General features: G+C 35.6%; 1 protein-coding gene across 3 annotated transcripts in view; it reads right to left on the bottom strand.

Annotated features, from left to right (window-relative positions):
* The window catches only part of LOC139122633 (endosomal/lysosomal proton channel TMEM175-like), a 48030-nt gene extending 27112 nt beyond the window's left edge, over positions 1-20918 (bottom strand). For 2 of the 3 annotated variants that reach the window (XM_070688210.1, XM_070688209.1), the window contains exons 1-9: positions 20688-20902; positions 16342-16386; positions 14036-14130; positions 8493-8544; positions 7677-7712; positions 6690-6773; positions 6256-6327; positions 5546-5638; positions 3113-3191 (exon numbers count right to left, since the gene is read on the bottom strand). In XM_070688210.1, coding sequence (XP_070544311.1) covers positions 3113-3191; positions 5546-5638; positions 6256-6327; positions 6690-6773; positions 7677-7712; positions 8493-8544; positions 14036-14130; positions 16342-16386; positions 20688-20777 — 646 coding nt within the window. In that variant the 5' untranslated portion in view covers positions 20778-20902. Of the gene's footprint in view, positions 1-3112; positions 3192-5545; positions 5639-6255; positions 6328-6689; positions 6774-7676; positions 7713-8492; positions 8545-14035; positions 14131-16341; positions 16387-20687 lie in introns of all 3 variants that reach the window. The other variant, XM_070688208.1, reaches the window with a different exon arrangement.
* Positions 20919-26474: the final 5556 nt, after the last annotated feature.

The following is a 26474-nucleotide window of genomic DNA, read 5'->3' as shown; positions in this document are numbered from 1 at the left end:
TATTTCTGTGCATATGCTAAATTAAAACACAATTTGAAGAGCAAAATTCACCTTGCAATATGATGTTTCTGTACCATGCTGACAGTGATAGCAATACTGTCACAGTGGCAAGATGTAAATCAGTTGGTAGAAACATCAAGGCAAGATCGGCCTCCTTTTGTACATTTCTTTATAGTGACACAATAGTTGTAAATTTTAACGTAATACATGTATTTCTTGCCTCAACTCTAATTGTATTGTACTTTACACAGTTTTTACCATAAAAGTTGAGACTGAAATTGTTTTTGTATTTCAATATTTATGTTTAATTTTATGTGTGTGGTTGAACGACAATATATAGCTGTAAATTCTGTTTTTAGTTAAAATTTCATGTCTCATTCTCAATTTCAAACTGCTATTGTGAAGGCTTGCTTTCAATGTATCTCCTGTCTACTTATTCTATGGTATGGATCAACAACTGTCATTTGGAACAGTCTGCATGTATTCAAAACTGTTAGAGTTTCAGATGTATGACAAAATGGTTCATTTTTGAGAACATTACAATGAGCGCATTGACAAGTTAGTGCTGTGATTTGCTGCTACAGTCTCTGCTCTCACACAAAAGGATACTAACAGTGTTGCATTGTCTTGTTTGTCACTTCTGGAGCAAAATTATGCTTTCAATTTCTGATATTCCACGGTGAGATTTCTTTCATTCTTATCAGATTCTGACAGATTTTTTACACAACTACATTTCACCTGATGGGAAGTAAAGTGTAAAACCCCTAGCCTTTTTAGTTTTTGTTTGTTTGTTTGTTTGTTTGTGTGTTTGTTTGTTTGTTTGTTTTCTCCAATTTTCAATTGAAATTGCCTCAATACAACTTAACTACATGGCTATATTAGCTGGTTTTTCTATAGCTCAACTACCATTGTTTATAAAAATAAAATGTCATCGACAGTTCAATAAATATTTTCGGTATTTTCATTCAATGATGTCACAATAATCCTTCCAACAGAGTGTCAGCTGTGCTTTTTGCACAAAAAAAATATTTCACATTTCACAATTACACGTATTATGTTGGCTAACTGCCTGAAACAGTATCTGTGATACTGACTGTCTGACTTTCATTAAATAACATATCATACGACGGATATTAAAATATTGCACAATTAGGAAGGACTGTTACATACAATGTATAGCAGGAGTGTTGAGACAAAATTCAGTTAGTAAACATGTTTGGGTTTTGTTGAAAATACTTCAGTTGCTTCAGATTTTGCCATTTACTAATATTAAAATGTAGTAGAATGAATTTGTTGTGAGATGAATCTGAGCTGTAACTTTTGATTATTTTATCTTTCACTATTTTTGTTTTTGTTTTTAAGCTCCATAAGCTGTATCTTTTGGCTATTTTTTCAGAAATTTTGTTTTGTGGTTTCCCTACACTTTCTGCATTGAATCCCTCAGCTGTAATTTTATGCCAAGTATTTAGCATATCAACACAACCTATATGAGTATAATATCCATTGTTATTGTTGAAAATTTATTCAAGTCCGCACTAGAATTCATTTGTAAACAATAAATAATGATCACTACACACATACAATCTGTGTTGACAAAACGAATACTCAAAATTTCAGCATGACAACGGATTAGGGTCAGACACGGTAGTTGATATACAGAAGCAGAATACTGAAAAACTTGCCACAAGTTACAGCTTATGTCCCTTTAATGTCAACTGCAGTTTCTTGCTCTTCTCCCAAAAGGATGTCAACTCTGTCCATACATGTGTAAACTGCACAGTTATTGTTGATCATTAAATTCTAGTCCAAACCAGAATTAAAATGTGCACAATAACATTGCATTCTGCTTGTATGTAGACGCTGTCTTGACAAGCTAACTAGTGAGTGTTTCAACATGTTTTGAAGAGTAGAACAAGAATTTGCTGTCGAAACAAATACCCTGGTACATAATTCGTGAAAAAATCATCACAAGATACAGCTACTGGCCCTTAAAAACAGCAACTACCGATAATACAGCCATGTGCAAAGCATGAGGACTGCATCTGCCGAACTGAACAGAGATTCACTACTTTGAAAACCAAATTTGAAAGAAAGCTTAAGTAACTCCATAGCCAAACATGCATGTACCATTCTTGGACACAACCGTTACTATAATGTACAGAATCAAAAATCAATTACAATTCCTTTGCTACAAAGTACTTTCATTTCCGCTACTTGTTTATTGACTTGATCAAATTATCTCTGATGAATAGAAACGTGACAACCGGCATTTCCTACTTTGTACATAAAATTAGCATACATAATCCAAGGCTACATATTGTTCCCATAATAGAGCTGTACACTGATGAAACCTGTTTTGAATTGCAATTTGAAAACATCTGCAATGTATAGTAGTATTTTATTGTATGATGAACCTATAAAAAGGTATACCATAGATTAAAAAAGTAAACAGAAGTCTAGGGTCTCATACACTTGTAATTTAGAAGTATAAACAAAAGAAATTTTTCATAATACATGTACATAATGTAAATCCAGAAATTTTCTACAGTTAATTCTTGGCAATGTTACAAAAAATCTATAGTGCTACTAAATGTTTTCTGTGACAGGCACAAGGTAATAGCCCCATAACATGATTCCAGTAACCTAGTACTGTGTTACTTAAATAACTACATGTACCGGTATGAACATGACCTACTGGATGTTGATTTCAAATTCAATTTGATGACAGTCAGCAACTACCGGTAGACAGCCACATAACTTTGATGAGTTCAACCACGCACACTGGTTGTAACTTGTCAATTATTTGTAATGAATATTGACTCATATGGGACTTGCATCACCACTGCCTCAAACTTTTATATTCTTACAATTTGAAACACAAAATCTCTTTATTTCTTTCAAAATTCATAAAATGGAAATGATAGCTAGAACGAGCAACAAAGGGAAGGTCAATGACCAATATTGCTTCATCTGTGAATGAACAAAGTGACTGTTCTGTCAACATTTTGAAACCTACACTACCATTATATTAAAGTACACATTCATTATAAAGAAACGTAACCAGGATAAGGATTGTTCATATTTGTGAGATACAAGTATTTAAAGATTTTACCTTTGACTTGCTTGTATATTGCACATATGCTGGCTGACACAGCGTTGCTGAATAGAATGGCAATGGTTGCAGCCCAAGACTGAAGAGAGATAAAATATACAATATTTTCATGGATCAATGGTATGTCATGCATGTGAACTTTGGTAACATAAAAATACACAATTTTTAACGAGTACTTTTTCCTGCAGTTTCCAAGGTATCATTTTTAACAGGTACATTAGAGATCAATTGTTTGAGAATTTTTATAAGCAGACCTCGAATACTATGTTCACAAAAAGTTGTTGCCGACAGATGAGAATTACATCTCTACTCTTGTAAGTGATTCTTGTGATCAGAGACACAACTGGCAGTGTGTCACTCATGCCAGGTAAACGAAAGATTGGATTTCATTTCTTGAAAACTTTTCAAAAGATGAATCTGCTATGACAGCATACGATTAGAATGTTCTACTCCAGAATGAAAAGGGGGCATGGTCTTCTGCAGCCTCAGTACGCCCAAGAGATCGCATGATGCCGGTACAAACAAAACCTACATGTATAAATGCATATGGAAATATGCATATTTCTGTGCAAGTTTCTGAACGTGGGTTATTTATACCGTGGTCTATTTGAATTCCAGGTTTAACCTACTAGTATTTACAATGATAGGTTACCATGTCCTTAACCCTATGAGTACCAAAGTCAATTTTTGTTGTCTTTATAGAATATATATCCAAGTTAATTTTTTTCAGCTTCTTTTGCCAAAATTTTGATAAAAAATTGTAGCCAATGAAATGTGATGTCCATTTCGTCAAAAATTATCAAAAAAATCACAGAAAAATTCACAAACACTGGTAAAATGTTGCACTAAAATTTTGGCGGGAAAAAATTCAATAATAACATGTCGTACATCATATTTGTGTATCAGTTATTGTTCAATGGACGTATGCCAAGTACTGTTCATCTGTCAATGAGCTTATAGATAAAACCTATGGACATCAGTCATGTGATCCAAAGAACACATGTCAAGTACAGTTCATCTCTAATGAGCTTATGGATAACCTGCCTGCATTATGTCATAAAGAATTTGCAATTTCCATTGTGAAACCAAAATAGCAACACAATCCCAATGGTACAGGAGAGTTTGTCTTGGCTGAGGTCATGTGAGCAACAGCTGGATTGTACCTACTGTACGGTGTTCCTAATTATCAATTGAAATGTGTGAGAAAATCAATTTTTATTTCCCAACAGTGTTTTGATATATTTTTGCTGTTTTGCTTGGTCCTTGCACAACATGTCTGTTGGAAATTTTGAGGTACTGGCACAGATGATGTGTAAAAGCTGCGACAAAGAGCGATATTTATCCTGGTTGCAGACGTGTACATTTTGGAGCTTTCATGTCAGACACACCATGAATAATGTGAGTCTGCAGCTTACAACCAAATGACATCATGCACAATGACAGGACAAAAATAACAGCTAGATGCACTGAGCATTTTCCATCACAACACGTCTATAAAAAAGGCCCTCTTAAAACACCTGTATGATGGGTTCACTTTCTAACTGCACACAACACTGACTGAAATGTGAAAACATGAAATTCACAATGCAAACTGGGAGCTGTGTAAATCCGTATGCTGTATACACCCCTTTTTCAGAACTGACGCTACCCTTCATTACTACGTGAAATGATACGGTGGAGCCATGCTTCGGGCAAAGACAACATCAATATTCAGTGACCTTGTATTTGTACAGGTGGGTATTATTAGCAGGGCACTTGGGAAGTCAGTAATGGTAACAGTTATGAATCAATTGGCTAGTCAGTAACGGTAATAGTTAGGAATCAGTTGGGAAGTCAGAAATGAAAATAGGTATGAATCAGTTGGCAGGTCAGAAATGAAAATAGTTACAAATCAATTGGCTAGTCAGCAATAGTAATAGTTATGAATCAGTTGGGAAGTCAGAGTGTACCGTACATTAGCTGTTAAATGAACTAGTACCGGTACTGTAGTCAAATTCATGGATCAATATACATGTACATGTAGCTTTTTCCAGCTGTTTACATTAAACTTTTACAATACTATAAATTGGTGAATGAAATTCATTCTAATTTCAAAATATTGCTCTTTGTGTATACTACATATTCAAACCAATAATGATTGATGTAGTTTTCTAGTGACTCGAAGTAAAATGAAACTATACAAACGAAACAGATAGCATGGTGTAAACATTCAGACAGCTGAACATGATTGATCAGTAAAAATGACCATTTAAAGGATGAAACTAGGAAAAATATCTTTCAAATTCAACTTTTCCATCTGTATTAAGGTCATTTCAGGAACATTTTAGAATAAATATTATTGTTACGGACCCATTGCTGATAGATATCAAGGAACTGTGGTCACCGGTGGGTAAGACATTTACAAGTACTTGGTAATAATTGAATTATACTTACAGCGTAGAGATTGACCATGCTCAGTCCACCAGCCAGAATTATTAGTAGCATCTTGACAATCAAAGCTATCAGGATACTTCCTCTGAGAAATGCCTGTAATATGAATCATACTCAAACTAAGCTTTTGAAGTTTCTTTAGCAGAATTTCATAATCACACTATCTTTTGTTGTGTACATTAATAAATGATATGTAACGACAATACCAATCAGTTTAAGGAGACTGTGCATCTGAAAAGTAATGAAAGTTTAATTATAAAGCTGTCTTTTAAGGAAAATAGTGGTAACTTTTGATAACATTTTAATTATTCTATTCTTTAAAACAAGTACGTTTTTTTCTCCTCCCTAAATACATGTATGTTGAATTAGACTGTATGAGAATTACATTGTGTACAAAACAAAATATTATTGTTGACGAATGATTTCTATTCCACACCAATTTTCAACAATAACATTGAACATTTACATACATACATGTGTGTAATTGACCAGTTGAATACCAAGCACTTACATGTATACATCATACTGGGGTAGGCCCTCTCAGTCCGAAGCACCTACAGAATACATGTATGTAGGGGTTGCTCTGGTAAGTTAGCAGAAAGTCAGGATTGAAAGGGTTAACAAACAGAACAAAAATACTAGAAATAACACAGAAAGTTACAGCTGATTGGAACTTGTCTCAGAATGTAAATCTTGAAGGTGTCGCTACTTACAAACTGACCACTTTCACGGAGTTCTTCTCTGACCATCTTTGGTTTGCACAGCGACAGGAACACAATGAACAACTGGCAAGAGAATTTAATACTGCACTTTGAAATACTGCAATGTTGAAGGTGTGATAATCACTGCCATGTTGACGGTGTATGATGGTTCAAAACTACCAATAGCTGACAAACTTAAGATGAAGTTGAGAACGCAATGATCATCCCTCAAAACATCTTCACCTGTTCACCCCTAATTCACTGTAAACTGATCCACAACCACCATCAAAAACAATAGGTTTGGACCAAATTATCGGAGTGAAAGGGGTTAAACTTCAGACATCACTTTAATGTAAAATGATCTGGATACCTGAACAGACACTGTGTTAGAAGACACACATGCGTGACAGTGTTTTATCAATAGTTTGTGCCAACTGTCAACTCACCTCCAGTAATGTAATGATCAGAAGTGTACCACAGAACAACAAAATACTAAAACTTTCTTCGATATGTTCAGCCAGGAGTGTTATCTGCAAAAGAAAAACATCATCAAATTTACAATAATTAACACTTGCACTTCACAACATGTCAAAGTGACCATTATAGGTAACATCTGACAGTAATATTAAATAGTGTTTCCACACTTTATTCAAAGACTTATTCAACAAAAAATCCTACCAATTAAATTTTTGCAACAGACAAATTATTGTCTACTGCAAAAGTGAACCAGATTTAATTTCCTTATGTGTGAAAAAAATATGAATACACAAATTTAACTTTCTATTTCACAGAAAAATTGCCAAAATCTCTTGCAATAAGTATGATTACTAGGGTAGCAACACAAATGGTGAAGCAATTTTGGACAGCAGATGAACAAGACTCAACAGAGTGCCTGAGTTAGGGCAATACTTGCATTCCAGCTAAGGCCTGCATTTCATGCAGATGATTCGTTGAGAGTTTGTACAGGTTGCTGCAGAGTTATAAACATATATGCAACAGACCCACATTAAAACTGATATTGAGCCAGAATCATCTGAACTGGGGCATATACACTGTACCATATCAAATGAGACTACATGATTCACATTATATCTATGATACGTTCTTGGTTGCAAACCAGCAAAGAAATGTACCCGGTGCATTCACACCGATATCATATCGTCTTAGCTGTATAAGATTTCAGTAAACCTTATATTTTTATCAATGATACTAAATAATTTGACAGAAATATTGGCTTACTGAAGCATCCTTGCATGCACTGGGAGAAGTGGTTTTGCTTCTCGGCTCATTTCGGAAAACTGTCATTATCTCTCATTAATATACACCGTACAAGGATGTACATGTACTGTAGCATTGTTGTGTGATCAGCTACTGGCCAATTTTATCTCAAAATTTCTATGATTCCCACATTGGTTTTGATATGAAATACTTACTGCATATGGTATAAATGTCATGATCAAAAGCATTATCTGCAAGAACAAAAATAAATAAGAATAAGCAAAAGACACATGTCAAACAATAATTCAAGTGTAATAGAGAACATTAAGTTCTAATTTTTAAACAAGTCCAATATGATAGTTAAAATGTTTGTTAATGGCATGCCATAATTATAAAGTACAAGAATCAAAACCATGTGAGATGCATTTTAGGATGCCAGTATACACGCAAATTTCAAATTGCGTTCATTTCACGTTGAGTTTAGGGTACCTGTACATAATTATGCTTCACTGATATTAATACCAGCAATATCTACAGCTGTTGTCATCACAACAAAGCCTTCATGTGGCATACGTCACATCCCATTCATAAAATTTGATGTGCCATTTTGAAAAGATAGAAGGCAACAATTTTTTATTGTTATTGTCGGTATTTATGATATGATTTTTCACTGCACACTGTTCAAAATATTCATATTGTAATTCTTGCATGATTGAATCTTTCAACCAGAACCTGTTTCATGAAAGGAATGATCGTAAAGTGAAATTGGAGGTGGTTGAATCTTAAAATAGGATGAGACACAGGTTTGTTTTTCACATGCAGGTACACGTCTATGTAACAAGTTGTGCTGTCACTGCAATTTGATGGCAAAACTGGTGAATAAAAAGATCAAAGAGATGTATTATAGATTCTGCATTCTGTGGAACTTTAGAATTTATCCATTTTGGACATACATGTATATTCCAAATTGTTTACTTTTCAGCTTGGCAGATGTGATATTCTGGACATACTGGTATGATGATCGCACTTACCAGGTTGGTTAGCACAACTGTATCACCAACATAGTCAATACACTGGAATATCCTGAAAAAACAAAATGGACAGTCAGAATGGAAAACATTGTTATTTCACTTTTCAGCCGGTATTTTAAAACTCTACAGTACATGCATGTATTCAGAAACCAAATATCATTCAATATTATTATAATTGTTTTATCATTATTCAAACATACAGCATTTAGCATAATATTAGCACCTGAATAATATGAGATAAAAGTAAACAAATTTACTGAAACTTGTCAGTGAAAATCGTGACAAAATATTTTCTCAATTTAATTGTTGGCAAATACTATGCCCTCCTAATTTAAAATGACCAGATTCCATGTCACAAGATATGTGAGCTTTTGTAACATCCGGCTGGACTCACATAGCTGTAACTCATACATGCATTGTGTCACATTCTATTTTTGGCAACTGTGCATCCATAGCTGTTGCTCATCTATACAGACCGCTTTAACATCAAAGTACAAAATGTAGATAGAAAATGGAACACAGTATTCTACGATGAAAATGCACTCATGACATACGAAACCACAACATTTATCACAGCACTTGATAATAAGTTCGCAATCACTTCCTGAAACATTGCATTTTGCTCCGTATAACAATGAGGAAATTCAGACGACTAAAATGGATTTTATTTGCTACATTTGTTTTATTTTAAGTCCATTCAACATTCAATTTAAAACTGTGTGTCTCCAGTTCTGTTCTGAACATTTCAAATTTGAAAATGTTTTTGTAAATGTGAGTTGGAATAATTAGCATCCTTATTTTTTATTCTACTGGTACAGCATGTACATGTACATACTATTAAATCTCAAGGACAAACCAAAAGTACGTCGATTCAATGTAGCTTTTAGCACCTTGCTAATTGTTTTCTGACTGCTGTGTTGTCAGCTGAATTTATTGATCCTCCTTTTTATGGTTCTATTATGACATAAAATACCACAGATGAAATGGAATAACGGCTCTCATATCCTTTGGCCAATGTCCACTTGAAATGTTTCAATATACTTCAAATTATTCCATATCATTTTTGAGCATGCATTACTATAATTGAGGAAAAAATTGAAAACTTCACATGACTTAGGGGCAACGTCAAAAGTTCAATGAAGGATAAAAAACTTAATTCTTTTAGTTTGGGGGTGGGGGGGTTTTGACCTAAAAAAGTTTCTATCCTACAAATCGATTTAAGGTAAAAATTTTCAGGGGAATGAATATTTTGAAAAAATAGAGCAGAAATGCACACTTTCGTGTTGAATCCAGCGGAGGGAGTTGTTTTAACACAGTGCAGAGCTGCACCTGGCCTAGTTAGTGTAAACAATGCAGGCTGTTGGCTTCTGTTGCACCATAGACGGTGGTTTCTCTACTGTTTCTGGTTGCACTCGGAATTTATTTTTAATTATATCTTGCTACATTTCTCGTGCATGTGTAGTCCGCCTGAATGGAGCAGTGTGAACTGAGTTGTTACAACCACCAGGACAGATGAGATAGTGTTTATGCCTCTGGAAGGAGAAACCTGGACTTTATTGTTGTTGTTCTTGTTCATTCATTGATAAACTTCAAGTTTGTTGTTAGTATGTTGTATTTACATTGGATGAAACACAAAGTGTGTTCCCAATCTTAAGCCCCACTAGCTGTATCTTTTAGCATTATTTTTATGATTTTACTTTCAAACTAAAATAAGTTTGTGACAATGTAGTCATTTAGGTCTGTGTACACACTGCTGGGGCTATATATGCAATTTTGAACAAGATAAAGATTACACTGCGATTAAATGTTCGCCCAAACATTAAATCACAGCCCCATGCAGAAAAGCTAAAACCCTTGATACTATGCATATCTGCATTTAAATCTTCATATAAACTGCACAGAGTAGTCAAATGTAATGCATAGGGGTAAATGTTTTCAACTATGACATTGTATATTCTGATTCCTTTTTAATATTACCAATTTTTGAAAATGCCAGGAAATCAAAATGACTGTTAATAAAATTTTAATTTACATGTCAAATGTTTCTGAAAGGAATGGTTTCCTAATGCAGTAAAAGCTCATATCTCTTCAGAGGGTAGATTTCAGAGAGGAAAGAATAGGTAGATAATTTGACGTCAACAAATTTCAAGAGTTACAGCTAGTGGGGCCTTGACGATGCATTACTTATTTCACCCTAAATTGACTGATCCTTAGCTTCTCTTTACATAGAAAGAGCCTGGCAACAGGTTCAATATAAGTCAATTAAGTTTCTTAGGGGGGTGGGGGGGTTTGGGGGGAAACTAAGGGAATTAAGTTTTTTATCCTACATGAACTTTGACGTCGCCCCTTAAGGTGAAATATTGTCTAGAATTAGCCAAATTTACAACAAATACATGTTTTTGAAATGCTATTCTTCTACCAGCCTACCTTGGTTGACCCTTCATGTACATGTAGCTCTTTATTCATATATACCCAGCACTCAGATATGTATAGTTTAAAAATATGACTATAGACAGTAGACTACAAAAATATCTTTACATTAATTAACACCTACATGTACAGTGTAACCCCTCTTCTAAATATATTCTTTTTCTCTATGAAAAGAAATATGAGCCATCCTGTGACAGAGTCTAGCTGGCATTTCATAATAACCTGTCTTACAACATTTTCTCAATTTCAATGTCATACATGTACTGCCGCTAGCAGCTACTTTATTTGGCTACAACAGTCTTTCGACAGTATTCTTGCTATCAATGCTCATAAAATGTACTACAGCTGTTCAGTTTGTGCAAACAGACCTTTCTGTATTCCGAGTGAATACTTCACATTACCTGTTGATGGTCGGTATTTTACAGTTACTGACTACAACGCACATCCTGAGCGGAGGACATGCAATTTGTGTTTAATAAAACTGTTGACGACAATATTTTGGGTGCACATCTGCTGTTATCTTTACATAAACAATCTGGATATAAATGATAAAACACTGGATGTGATCCTGATGTATCTACAATCTGAATCTTAAAATTGGGAACTTTCTAAATTCAGCGGAGATCAATTGATGTTATGAATATCAAGAAAACACCTGTTGTCACAAAATTTTGAACAAACGGTTGAATAAATGATATTTGCCTGAGAATGGGAAACAAGTGTCTACATGACTTGAAGAAAGAGGTAATAGTAGGGTGTAATATACTGATGAAACCTGCATGCACTACTTTAATTAATGAAACAACATTAAATACTAGTAGTTGTATGAACGACTTGTTGTAATTTGCATATATACTCAGTTAGTTTACAAATGCTATTGAAAGCCTAGGCTTGCCAATTTTATCAGGTTAATGCTGAATAGAATGTATGGTTGTCATAGTCACTATGCAGTGACTTTTGATCTGGTTGACCCGATCTGAAGATTAAAATAGCAAAACATTCACAAAATATGAATTTTATTTACAGCAAATGGCGGTAGGTGTTTGTCATCTGTCATCTTCAAATTACTACCGGTACTTACAACTCTGAGCATTCTCGCTTATTGATTTATTACTATTGAATGTCCATTATATATCTTAACAATTTAATTTAGATGACATTCTTTAGATTAATTTTTTTAATATTAGTTAAATTCATCATACCAACTTTTCTTTGTTTTTTTTCTGAATGACATTTAAAAGTTTGTGGATGATGTTTTCAATAAATACAGGTAAAATAGTAACCACACTACTGTATATCCCATTTAAGTCATCAATTCCAGTTCTAACTCTCACCTGGAATTTTCATGCTTGAATATTTGTAATTAATATTTTCAAATTTCACAAAAAAAAAATCCCGATTTTTATAGAATACACACTCTGTGTCTCTATAATAGAATATTTCTTAATAAACTTTTTTCACAAATTAATCAAAGTGGCAATGGCTAAAATGAAATTGACAGCCCAAATCTGCTCAGGGAATACAGAGCAGTCTATTTTTTTTTACAACCGTTTCATTCAATTTTTATTATATATGAATTTGATTTAAGAATGATGCCACTGCTACTTATAGCCTGTTTAACCCTCTGAGCACTTTTTCCCACCAAAATTATAGTGTGCAACATTTTACCAATTTTGTGAATTTTTCTGTGATTTTTTGACAATTTTGGACCAAATGAACATCACATTTTATTGGCTTCAGATTTTTATCAAAATTTTAGCCAAACTCAGGAAAAAATTGAGTGGTGTATATTTTGGTATAGTCAACAAAAAATAACTTCGGCGCTCAAAGGGTTAATACTCAATAGAGTAGAGTAAAAGCTCTTGCTCAACTCTATCCACTTATTACACTGGTAATGCAATGCTTATGTTAACTCTTACTATATTAAACTTTACAGATAGAATCCCCTTGAACTCAACTGTAATGCAGTACCTATGTACAGTGATACAGATACAGCAGTCACTGATTGGACAGATAGAGAGAATAGCCTTAGGTTTGTTGGATAACTATCATTACGATGAAAAATTATGAGCACTTGCAGAATTCACTGTACAAAATATGCCTAACTTGTTGTTGAAATACTGGATGGTGAATAGAATTTACTGTAAAATTGCTTCTGTTTTCAAGTGAAGTTGAATTTCATTGAATGTTCCTGTTGAACTTTTGACAGCTTACAAACATCAAAAATTATTAAGGTACATGTACCGGTAGTTCGCGCTTTGGAAATAAAAGACTTAAACTTTTGTCCAAACTTTCCTCAAGCAGACTTTCAACAACGCTTTCTCAAAGTCAAGAATAAATATTGGGGTCACTGACCAAATCTCCACTGGAGGAACAAATTATCCAATATTAATGAATATTTGAAATTCAAAATGGCTGCTATCCTGTCTTACTGTATCTCTATGGGGAAAAATGAAATTTTCAATTTTCCAAAAACTAAGTTCGTGAAAATTTTACGTGCTCAAAGAGCTTCAAACTAAGCCTCTACAAATGGTAGACAAAACAGAATATCGAAAGTTTAAGAGTCAAAATATCTGTCTGTGAGGGATTGGTGGCCATAAACAGATCTCATATCACATCAAATACTACATCAAAGATAGTAAGAAGTGCAAGTTTATCAAAAATTGAGCATTAAATCTTTCAAATTAATTTGATGGTTGCATAGTGTGTTCATTAAGAGAAAATGGATTAATTTATTCACAATATTTTGCATTTATATGTCTCAGGTAGATTAGCAAATGAACATTTAAATTTAAATATAACTTTACAAATTTTCAGTATCTGCTGCATGTCTATTCAGTTGCTGTACTATAATGATAAACACATTGAGCAAGCCTGAACCATACAGCTGTACATGTAGTTCAACCTAGCTTTTAGTGTCAATCAAGGCACAGTCACTCCAAAAATGTGTGAAGTGACAGTGATCATGGTAAACCCTGCACAGGGAACAGGCTCAGAGGTCAAAGGTCGTCAATGCAAGCTATCCAAAATATTCATATCACTAGGTGGGCAAAGCAAGCATCTGAAATTCGAACAAGGACTGAATGCATTGTAGCAATCATTGATAAACTTACCAGACATGACCTTCCCAAAATGAGTAGATGATCAAAAATGCCACAACGTAAACAATGATCTTGACATATATAACTTTAAGGCTTTCAAGTAAATCCTTCAAGGGAAAAGAAACAAATATGAGAAATTGTCAATACCAGCTAATTCGATGAACTTGAACTTAGTGTGAAACAAAAGAAGATGCAGAAAGGAAAGGTTGAAAAAATGAGAATTAGAAATGAATGGATTTCCCTTTTGGCCATAGCTAATTTTCAAAACTGATGCAATCTTATCTGCCTATAAATTTCTATTTAAAAACATTAACTAAGGCAATAAATTTTCAATGAGCAAGGGTCAAAATTGAGAACAATATTAATGTTTATTTCCCATTGTTTGTGAAACTCAAAACAGAAACTCTCCTTTGTTGCAGCAAATTGACAACCAAGAATTGAATTTCACAATTACAAACCAAAAACCATGTTTTTTAGGGTACAATTCTTTACTATTGACATTGTTTATAATTCAAATATTAATGGAAAAAATCTTCATGAACAGATTTAACAGATAGCAATTGTATTGCATAACCATGACATAAATCATCATGGCAGGACTTAACCCTTTGAGTGCTGTAATTTTTTCCCGCCAAAATTTTAGTGTACATTTTACCAATTTTTATGAATTTTTCTGTATTTTTTTGATAACTTTTGATCAAATGGATATTTTATTTCATTTGTTACAGTTCTTTCTCAAAATGTTGGCAAAAATCTGGGAAAAATTGGCGGGAATTTTATTTTATAAAGGGGACAAAAATAGACTTTGGGGCTCAAAGGGTTAAAGGATGATAGCCATAACGTTTTGATGATTTATAGTTCTCAAATATTTTCTAGAATTGAATATTATCTTCTTTCCTCAAAATTATGTTGAATAACATGATAATAGCTTTGCCTAAAGCATGCATTTTAGACAACATGTGATGTTATTGTTGACCAGTCTGATGAATTCAAGTCTGGACTGAAAAATTCTGTTGTAAACAATAACAGCTGATATTCTGTCATATACTGTCAGGCTGTGGTGAAAAGTTCAACACAGGGCATTTTGACATGAATGTGGGACTCAAACAAAGTGTATTCCTAAGTAAAAATGGCAAACAAACGTTGCAGCTCATTGGAGGTTTTAATACTACCGGTAGTTTTGTCAACTTCAGTGTTTTATGATACTTCCTGGTGCTCATAGGATACATGTACCTGATTTGTCTCAGGTTTCTCCCGAATTTGGGCATTTTCTAGGGTCTATGATTTGGTACCAAAAACTGAAAGAGATCCACACTACTATAGCTGAGGTGAACCCTTTCGACTCCTATTATACGGTACTGTGGTGGTCGTGCCACAAAGCCGTTTGGCAAGATCATCTGGCTGTTTGTTCATTCTAACTTGTTGAAATGTAAGAATTCATGTTAAAAGACTCCTTTAAGCTCTATAGACAAACAAACAATGAGTTGTGATGGTATTATTAAAAGCCCTGATCTTTTGATTTGAAGCCTGCAGCCTGGGGTGTGACATCACCGTACTCTTTGTTGCAGGTTCACTGTACCGGTACATACAATGTAGTACCGGTACACCGTATGGATTTGCAGAATTGTTCAACTTTTCACTTCTATGTTCACAACAAAATGTTTCATGATAATTATCCATAATCTACGTTCCTCTGCATGAAAGTAAAATATTAAAAATCATGTGTCATATACATTATCTGTTCAAGTAATCTGAGTGTGTGTGTGTGTGTGTGTGTGTTTTGCTGGCTTGTTGCGATTGTTTACATTTTAACAAGAAAGCTTTGAACAATTAAATCAGAAAGAATTCAGGGAAATGCTGATAGACTTGCAAGAGTTGAAATGTCAGTATATGAAAGGAAGGAACTTGTCAGGCAGCTGACCTGTCCGGAAGGCAATCTTATCGCATTGTCTGAACTTAAATGATTATATAATGTGAACTGTGGGACATGTGGTTGGCATGTGTGATGTTGATCTGCTGTGTTTCCGATGAGAAAATTGTAATGAGTCGAAACTGGTGAGATGTCATACCACAGGGAAGACAGGAAAAAACAAACAAGCATGCATACAAACAAACAAATAAATAAACAAAAAATAAACACATACAAACAAGCATACAAATACATAAATAATGAACAAGCATACAGACAAACATAAGCAAATAGATAAATAAACAAATAAGAAACATACAATATCATAGAATATTGAATAAATAACAAACACGAACAAATAAACAAACAAATGACCCTGTGGTCATATGGCATTGAAAGTGACACCTACCTCATCTGTATTCAGCTGGTCTACAGATTCCACCAAGGGAACAACCTAGAGTAAGAGAAATTCAAACATTGATCTGTAAGTGCACATATACATGTATTTGAACCAAAATGGCAAATTAACAAGTCCCTCGTGTTCATTATCATGGCCAGTCATAACAACACCGTATTATTACTGTAACAATATTTCACTTTTTCAATAATTTATTTTCAATCTGAAACAATATGTGCTTATTTTTTATGGAGAAAACTAATAAAGTCAGTGACAGCTAAGTTCACTGACCTGTATCCTTGCAGTTTGATGAAATTAGAATAATTAATGATAACCTTGTTGAGGGTTTTAACTCTGTGCACATGGTGATAGTCATACAGAAGACAGCAGATAAACTATCAAAAGTGCAAAGCGTACATGTTGTGACCATACAAAAAATTACTTTTCATTGAATGATAAATAGATCAAAGCAAAAAATTTTTACACCTCTAAACTGTATTCAAAATTTATAATGTAGTGTGACAGAAATGGTACAAAGTGGCTGCTTAAAATTTTAATTAAATATTTAAATAATTAATGCCTTATTATTTTTTTAACAGAGTTAGTTCCTTAATAATTTTTCGATCATAATAGAAACCATGCACTTTTTCAATACTTTACAAATACAATAAGAGAAGCAATTTTTAATATGTCATAAAACCAAACAAGCCAATTGAAGTACATTTTATGCACAACTTCATGCTTTCATGAACAACCAGACTGTACAGCGTTCAAGGCAAGGTGAACCATTTGCACTTTTAAAAATAAAATTGGACCAGAAGACCAGCAAATTGACCCCATCAACACAGAAAGCAAATTAATAGCTCTAAGTCATGCATGACTTGGTATTCTGCATGAACTGATCAACCCAGTAAATATTGGATATTTTTACTCGGCAAATTAACTTACTAAACTGGAAAGCAGCCAATGCAACTAAATTCATTTCAACGGCTTATATTATAATTGCCTGGGTTCGCCAAGGGCTCAAAACATAATAATTTGAGACTAGAGTGTTATTGATCACACAATTTTAAGAGCTAAAACTTCTGTAACTTTCGCTGGCTTTTCTGAATCTTCAATACTGTGGTTTCACTCCGTCAATAGAAATTGACCCATCACAATGATACCATTTTATCATGTGATATGCGTATCATGTGTTGAAATCATTCCCGAGGTTTCACAGAATGAGTACAACGACTGTCATTTAAAATGATGACAATCCTCAAATTCCTATTTTACAAAATAATCAAAAAAGAGACAGATTTACAAAATTGAAGAATGCATATTTCTAAGGGCTTCAATTATTTAACTTAAAGACGAATGATGTACAAGATCTGGAGATTGTTCAGAAGGTAAATGCTGACACTATTTGTTACACGTAATTTTCTCAGGAATTTTCCAGATACACGGATACATTATGAAGTATGAAACTACAGCACTGGTTTCATTGGATTAAGATATGAAATAGGAGTAGCGGATCACTTTACAATCAGTAATTGAATGCCACGTGAAGAAACCACATAATCAGTATCAATGGAGAATGCAGACATTGATATCTTTATAGACCAAGTCAGTGTTGAAAAACAAACCCCGATATAATTACTGTTTGCATTACTCAGCCTTATAAAACATATGCTAATAAAGACTATGATAACACTATACAGCCAGACAACACATTCATATATTAGACATTTTGTAAAGTTCCTATAGCAGTATTGAGGCTGCAAATAAAATTCCTTTGCCAACGAGGAAAGAATTCAGTTCAGTTTTCACTGACATGTATTTGAATCAAGCTTCAACGTGTCTGCATCGATCTCATTTGACATTTCTGAAACAGCACACAGAGCACATTACCACCTGGTAACACTTCACAAGTTTTTGACCACTATTTCCAAGATTTTCTTTTGAGGGAGGGAATTAAGTAAAATGTGCTGAGAATTTAGTTTTTCCTGCATTTGTTTGACCTTTGTCCCTCCGTGGTTTGACCCACTACGGTAGGGTCGATGTACTATTAACCATGTGGTTTGACACACTATATACTATTAACCAAATATACCTTGATACATTGAAGTGGTTGGATATTATGAAATGACAGCATTTGCTGTCATTCGTAAAGATTATTAAAATAATCATACTGATTGTAAAGGATCATAAATTAATACAAACACTACCAAGCACCATGAAATAGCCTGCGGGGAGAGCATATAATCTGGAGACTTCAGTATCACATTTATTTGATTTGTTATTGTCTGCATGTAGTTGACAGTTGTGGCGGTACTTGTGACAATATATGGCACTACGTTCAGACTGACGACTTTGCGTCGCCCAGGTCCCGACCAGGGCCGGGGCCGACGTAAAAAACCAATGTGGACACGCTGAGTCGCCCTGGGCCGACTCAGTTGGTCCCGGTTAGAAGGGGGGGTTCAGGGCCGACTCAGGGCCGACGCAAAATTTGGTCCGACGCAAATCGCCAGTGTGGACACGTTACGTCGGCCCTGGTCCCAGTTGACCAGGCCTCCGCTATGGATCGAAGTTGAACTAGTCACACTATTCGCACAAAACAAACGACGTTTGAAACTAAAGTTTACACCTATCGAAAGTTTCAATCCAGTCTTTACATTTTAATATCATCCCATGTACGCTGAACTTCCCACCAACCTTTGTTCCGCAAACGAGACCATGTCATTCGATTCCACAGTGCACGTAATAGACTAGAGAGGCATGTCAAAAATGCCGCGCACTGGTTATCCTCCACCGCGGTCTTATATATACCATATGCTCATCCAATAAATGGTGAAGATCTCTCCGATGATTAAAAGGGTGAGTGGTAGTCATATTTGCCCTTCTTGTGCGTAAAAACACAGGAAAATCATGAACAGTAGAAACAGCGTGCCATATTCAAATGCGCCATTTTGAACTTTGACAGGTCAGAGGTCACAAAGGAAGGTAAAGATACGTCGGCCCTAATTCTGGTACCGGTAAGTGTGGACACGGACCAAATTTAATCCCAAAAGGACAATTATTTTGCGTCGGCCCAAATTTCAGTTGGGTTGCCAATGTGAACAAGATACTTGTGACAATATATTGCACTACATCATGAGACAAGTACCCACGGCTCATAGATTTTCATCACCCTATTACTGGTATAAACACCATAAAAAGGCCACAGAACCAGTTAATAAGGCTTTTTTTTAACTCAGCTGGAATGTAAACATAAAACTAACTGAGTAAAGTGACTTGTGTTTCATTTGAGTTAACTAAAACTAAAATAAAATCCTCATAAAAATGCAATATATTACTTCACATTAAAATAGTCTACATTCATTTCTTTTTCAACTAGATACGCAAAAATCAGCAGACAACAATGTTATTGTTCTTTGAATTTAAAGTTTGGATAAAGAATATATCTTGCCTTTAATTAATTCCAACAGTGGACTTCCACCTTACCTCATATATATTTCTAAAGAGGCTCATAAAAACTTCTTACATGGCACCCCGTGACATTCATGAGTCTACATAGACAGCTATCAATTACTTATTAAACACATTTACCAAAAGTAATTTTATACCAGTAAATTACAAAATTAAAATGTGGAATAAAGTTTTCATAAACATTTGTAACTAATAGTCATTCTACTCACTGAGTTTTTAAGTGTACAATGACTTGACTTTCAGACTTTCACCCTTGAATAGTGAGGTTATTAAGTTTACGGGAATCTCAGAAACTTCTTGTCAAACTTAAAATTGGCCACACCCACCTTCTATTGTACCGTACTATACCTGTTGTACATTACGGTGCTAAGAACCGACCAACATCGCGGGAAACAAAAATTTTGCCACTGCGGCCTTGCAAACAGCTATAAATGTTTTATCTAATATCAGTCATGATGTGTGCAAGGAAGGGTTATCTTGTTTTCTGAGATGTCGAACCGCGTGCTTCGTTAATTTGAATAATCCCTCGGTCCTATCCCTTCCAGGTATAATGAATCCTGCGATGTCAGCACAGGGAAAATGTGAACAATTCCACCGCAAACTGCAAGCATCACGAATCGCGATGAGACGCAGTATTGGTGAATGTTCAAAACATAAGGCGGTACACAGCATTGCGGATTGACCGGCTACGCATAATACAAGGTTTGTTTACATCCGTAGTCCGTATGTACAACACGTACTTTACAATGCTTGTAAACGACTCAATGCCGCGGCTCGGACCCGTAGCTCCCGTGTGACTGATTTCAGACGCTGACGCTGTCATTCTCATTTGTCAGCGCCATCACTTCACTTCAAAAGTGAGAAATAAATCTTAACTGACAACTTACCATGATCGTGATGATTATGGCATAAATGGCGTCGCTGTATGTCTGTAAACGTTCAGACCCCATCAGCCGCTGGGGCAGTCGAGTCGCCATGACTAGTTGTTAGTATGTTACGCTACGCTTCGGGCTGTTGTTCGAATCGGGTTCAAATTTAGAGGCAGATTCGCGATGACAGAGTTTTGCCACGTTGAATCCGTACTGTTGTCATTAGCAAGGCTGCGGTACCATCTCACAGTATGCAATGTATCCTAGCAAACTGTCTGAATGAAATTATGTCTCGAGATCGATGATAACATTCACGGCTGTCAGGCTCAGAAAAGAGTATTCAAAATGTTAAATTTGTCGAAGAATCAACAGGTTTGGCCGCAGGGTGTGTGTAAACGAGCTTCAAGTTCTGCCGCACTGAAGTGGACGATTATTGCGACCCCGCGGACTAAGAACATGTAGTAAGGGACCGAGCACAATTAACGGCAGGGGGGGGGAAGAGAAAATGGGGGGGGGGCACGATAAAAATGAGTGTTCTTAGGGTGAGCCATGAAAATTCCAGGGAAGGTAAGGGGTGGGCCACCAAAATTTTTACACCATGACAGACAGAGAATATTTTTCAGCATTTTTGTTTCTTGTTGAAGCTGGAGTTCCTTGTTAAACTTCTTGTAGCATGATTAAATACCAAGTCTTAAACCTCACAATGCAGTTGTTATGTGTAAAATGAGCAATATTATTATTGAAAATTGACTTGAGGTTGTAAGACTAACTTGGAGATGTGCAGTGAACACTGTCATCATTAAAAATACTTCATGTCTAAATCAATGCTTCAACTATAACAACTATAACAGCACTGAATGAACCTGTGGATTGTTTATAAGGTATTTGGTAATTCATCATTCTTTGAGATTAAAATAGCACAACACAATACTGAAAAGTAGCTGTAGGTGTTACAAGTAGTAAAGCTTGAACATATGTTATTTTGTTTGTTTATTATTTATATATTTATTTGTTTATTATTTATTTCAAGAATGCAAGAATGTTGTTTTCACTAAAGTATATATGAAAGTTATAAGGATTATATATATGTGTACAACTTTCTACCTATGTAATCTTTCTTTTTGGGGGAGGGGGGCCACAAAAATTTTGTTGCCGGTGATGGGGGGGGGCATTAAATTTTTTGCTGGTGTTGGGGGGGGGGCTGTAAAAAATATATGCACTACATATTTTCTCTTCCAGCCCCCCCCCCTTGCCGTTAATTGTGCTCGTTCCCTAAGATCGCGACTTAAGTAATTTCCTTGCAACACTTGTGGATATATTAGAAGCTTTGAAGAATGTTTAAGTATTGCACATCAGAAGTGACCTTTTTGTTGCGTCTGACAACACAGAAAAATGGAGCTCGAACGCGAAAAACCAATCCATGACGCCGACGCGGACCGGGGACGTGATAGGCAGTAGGGCCTTGTCCCCCGGATCTCCCCTGAGCTTAATAATGTATGTCCAGAAATACGCATTCTTTTGCATTCCTGTAAACAATTCAAATACTGACAAAACGAGGGAAATACGCTTTCAAGTGCAAAAGTAAAACAACGGAGTTCAGATATACATGTAGATACTCTGTAGATGACTGACAATAGGGCCTAAATCAATTTTCATTTCCAGGGTCTCAGTGATTCATAACACGCGCAGCAGAAAGCATAAGGTATGGTAATTGAGTCGCGTACAAGATGTTAAAAAAATGTTCAGTTTAGGGCTTACTGTTTAAATTTATGAGTGAGAATATACCATTTTACTATATTTGGAAAAATCGATTACTCAAAGCGACATGCATCACAAAACCATGCTTGCGGGGCCGGGCCCCTGGCCGCCTCCCAACTTCATCTTCGAATCATACAGCCTAAGCTTACATCTCCCGGGGTATACACGATCTGTCTGGGTCTGGGATGTCATCGGTCACAACGTGGCATCATTTGTCAATTTGTGCCCTCATCGGGCAGGAATCAAATTACCCGAAGTTCCGACTCTGGCACTCTGTGTCGTCATAGTTCGCATAGCTAGCATTTTTATCGTTCTTCTAACAAGAGTTGCAACAAACTGTTGTTGCCATTTTAATATTCACAAAATTATGATATACATTTCAAACTTATTTGAGTCTACAGCATTTTCATGCCTTCGGAGATTCCCAAAATCATGCAAGAATTGTTCATAGATGCGTCTTCTAAATTTAAAAGTTCAGGGTTGAGCCTAAATGGGAACTTTGAAAAAGAATACCACATGCAAGCTAATATTGACTCAACATTTTAAGAACTCAAACAACTAAAATAGATGTATGTACTCGTGTTTCCGTTTTTTTTATTTAAATAGGTTAACATGTGATATAGTACGTATACCGGTATACTCTACACAAAGTAATAAGCTTTTGTAAATGGGGCAAAGAAAAGGTGCAAAACGAAAATCCAAAATCCCAGTCTTCACAGGACTCCAGAGCATGCATCAAGATGTAGGATAAATGTATCGCCAGGATAGGACGGGTTATCGGAAATAAATGTTTTCTGTGGCGCAATCATCGGCGAGCTAGCAAGTGCAAGTTCCTCTATGAGTATATGACGGAACCATTATTCCAAGCTTCAACTTGCAACGTCATGGTCAGGCGACAGCATGATCAACGGAAATAGGCCTATTGTTACTCAATCGCTTTCCCATGTACGACTGTATAAAAACGCAAATCGACATCAATCTAAGTATCCATTAAGAAACATCACATGACGACTTTCTTCCATGTGCACAAAGAACTGAATTTCTTGATTATCATCGCCATCATTGGAAGTTTCCTACGAACGCCTAACTTCCTACCATCGAATTAACATTACCCCAAACCACTCACACATAGCTTAGGAGCTGTACAAGAAATTTGAATATTCACTTTTCGACAGTATTCAGGTATTCAGGACAAAGAGCCTAAATTTCCCACCGCGTCACGTAACCTATCAGCACAAACATAGCGATTAGAGCTACCATTGGCAGTACCATTGTTTGCTGCAGAATCCGTAAATTCGACTGGACGGAACCATTGACAGCCTGAGACAAATTTGGCCAAACCAACTTTTTTATGTTTATATAGGCAAAGTGTAATAAATAGTATAGCGCTTCAGTAAGACTATAACTTATGGTTGTTAATGCTATAGTACACCATTAGGCCTATCAGCTTTGAAAAGACATGCAGGAATAAATTGTCCGATGTGCCGTCAAAATCGACTTCGGTATACGAGCTTTGACCTTCGGGGAAAAAACTTTTTCTCATGGGGCCATGCTTTAAGCGTATACTCAGATTAAAAAGACAAACCGTCAATACCAGCGGAAAAGTAAGTAGGCCATTTGTATTGATACAAAGGAAACGTTTTAAACGCCCACTCAAAGACTATAAAATATGTACTTCGAAAAGTTGCTATGCTAAATAATCTACCCCGGGGGTAAACCAGCAAATTAATTTTCGCTTTTCAAGCCTGACAGTCTCGGCCGTTTTACGATGTTCACAGTCAGAGAGTATATGCACCGTGACGAAAGTATTTGGGAACTTGGAAACTAAGTTTTTTATGTTATAGTAGTTTAGCGACAGGAAATACAAGTATGATATTACACTGCAAGCTATATTGCTATGTTATCGTGTATAATCGATACCATTGCAGGGGATTAAAAATAACGGAACTGTACACGAACTGGGGACAGATAATCTTGAGAAATTGTGACAGGGGTGTTTTAAACGCACTGATGCTATTCGAGTCCAATTTACTTTGAACGAAATATAAGCTTAACATTTTAAAGGGTAAAATAATAGTTGTTCGGCAATGCCGGTCCTGCCACTTCGACGGTTGTGAAAAATTTACTGTCTCTTCCATTAGTTTGTCCACAACTCACCACTTACAACCGAGAAAATATTCTTGTTTCCTCTCTCCCCACCACAATAGTCCCTTACTGGTACCTCTTTACCCCTCTGGCCTTTCATCCAAAGGCTAAAAGGAGAGGATGAGGTCCAGGCTAGCAAGTTGCCCGATCGATGAGCATGAAAATGAAATTTCCCCACCTATTATTAAGGAAGAGATTTACGCTCAACCTCTGATACACCTAAGTTTGCCCACTCCCCTGCGAAGAAATCGTTTACGAACAAGAATAGCTTTTTTGCACGAACAGCTCTGTTGGCTGCCCCAACCAGACTGTTTGAAAGGTAGCACATAAATTTAAAGAGCCGCAAAAACAAAGCTTCGCACAGATACAAGTCTACTTTATTGAATAACCAACGATTGATTGTCTCGTGGATAAATTCCGTGGCATACTTTCCTTTTTATCGGGTTTCGTTGGTAAAAAATAATACGTCGTATACCCTGATACCCTGGCTGTGTTAAACCTGCATGTCGTACCACAGGCGACCCAATAAGTTCTGAGTTTTTCACACTGTTTTCTCTATCATTTTCTCTTCTTTCTTCATGCTCTGAATGATCGGAATAAATAAAATAAATGGTTTATATAACCTAACCTAGCCTCTGTGACTCTTTATTTATTTTACACTCCATTACAAGGATATATATCTCTCATACACACATGCTGTAATTAATTAGTCAACACAACTAATTATGCTAATCCGTGGACTTATCAGGGATTTTACGGTTGGTCAACATCGCGAAAGATAGGAATGGTTACTAAAACTCCTTTTTCATTAACATCACTATCTTTCCGATGTTGACCAACCTCTGATAAGTCCACGGATTAGCATAATTAGTTGTGTTGACTAATTAATTACAGCATGTGTGTATGAGAGATATACGTCCTTGTAATGGAGTGTAAAATAAATAAAGAGTCACAGAGGCTAGGTTAGGTTATATAAACCATTTATTTTATTTATTCCGATCATTCAGAGCATGAAAGAAGAGAAAAATGATAGAGAAAACAGTGTGAAAACTCAGAACTTATTGGGTCGCCTGTGGTCGTACCGAACGCTTCGGTCGTTTGCGCGCGCTGTCATCAGACGCCGAAATAGATTCAGATTGTTGACGGCAACAGAGTAGATAGTTTCTTTTAAATATCCAAACGAAAGCCAACGTTGAGGAAAATTAGAGTTTAGAAGCTTCATTAAAATGTTTTATTATGATATTAAACACCATACAGAGTTTTAAAAACTGCATACAACTTACATATATTTAACAAGTACCGATCACAGCAGTCAGTTTGTGGTTAGATTGTCTCGCCCTTTCAATGCTGTGAATGCTGAACAGACTTGGCAAGGCTGTCCTAATTAAGTATGCATGCATGTTCAGCTTTCAACTGTACCCAGTGTGAAACGTCCGCAAATAATACTGGAATTAACTTACTGATTTCAGCAGTAATTCAGAATTCATAAACGTGTTACTTTGTCTTTGGTTGCTCAATACGGCTAAAACAGCTTTTCTCTTCAGTGTCTAATCATTTAATCCAAAATATTACTCCACATGCATCGGTGAAATCACAAGCATTTTTCATCTTTTAGATGCCGATAACAGAAGCGAGCCAGTTTCTTGCTCATTCTGTTCATAGCAGACAATGATTGGGGAGAATGTGTATATTAATTTGTCTTTACACATCAGTGAACACACAGCAGGGGTCAGAAATGAATGATATGAAATGTGAGGCGTCTCCCTGGAACCTGAATGACATTGGAAATGTAATTGCTATGACATCCCACTGGGAATAGCCTATATCCTTCAGAAACTGTTTGTTCCATTTTTGTGACAAGATTACTACCTTGCTTGACCCAAAGAAAACACTCAGACAATC

The sequence above is a fragment of the Ptychodera flava genome, chromosome 22 (genome assembly GCF_041260155.1).
Source record: "Ptychodera flava strain L36383 chromosome 22, AS_Pfla_20210202, whole genome shotgun sequence".
In the NCBI taxonomy this organism is placed as follows: domain Eukaryota; kingdom Metazoa; phylum Hemichordata; class Enteropneusta; family Ptychoderidae; genus Ptychodera; species Ptychodera flava.
This window is presented reverse-complemented; position numbering and strand designations above follow the sequence as displayed.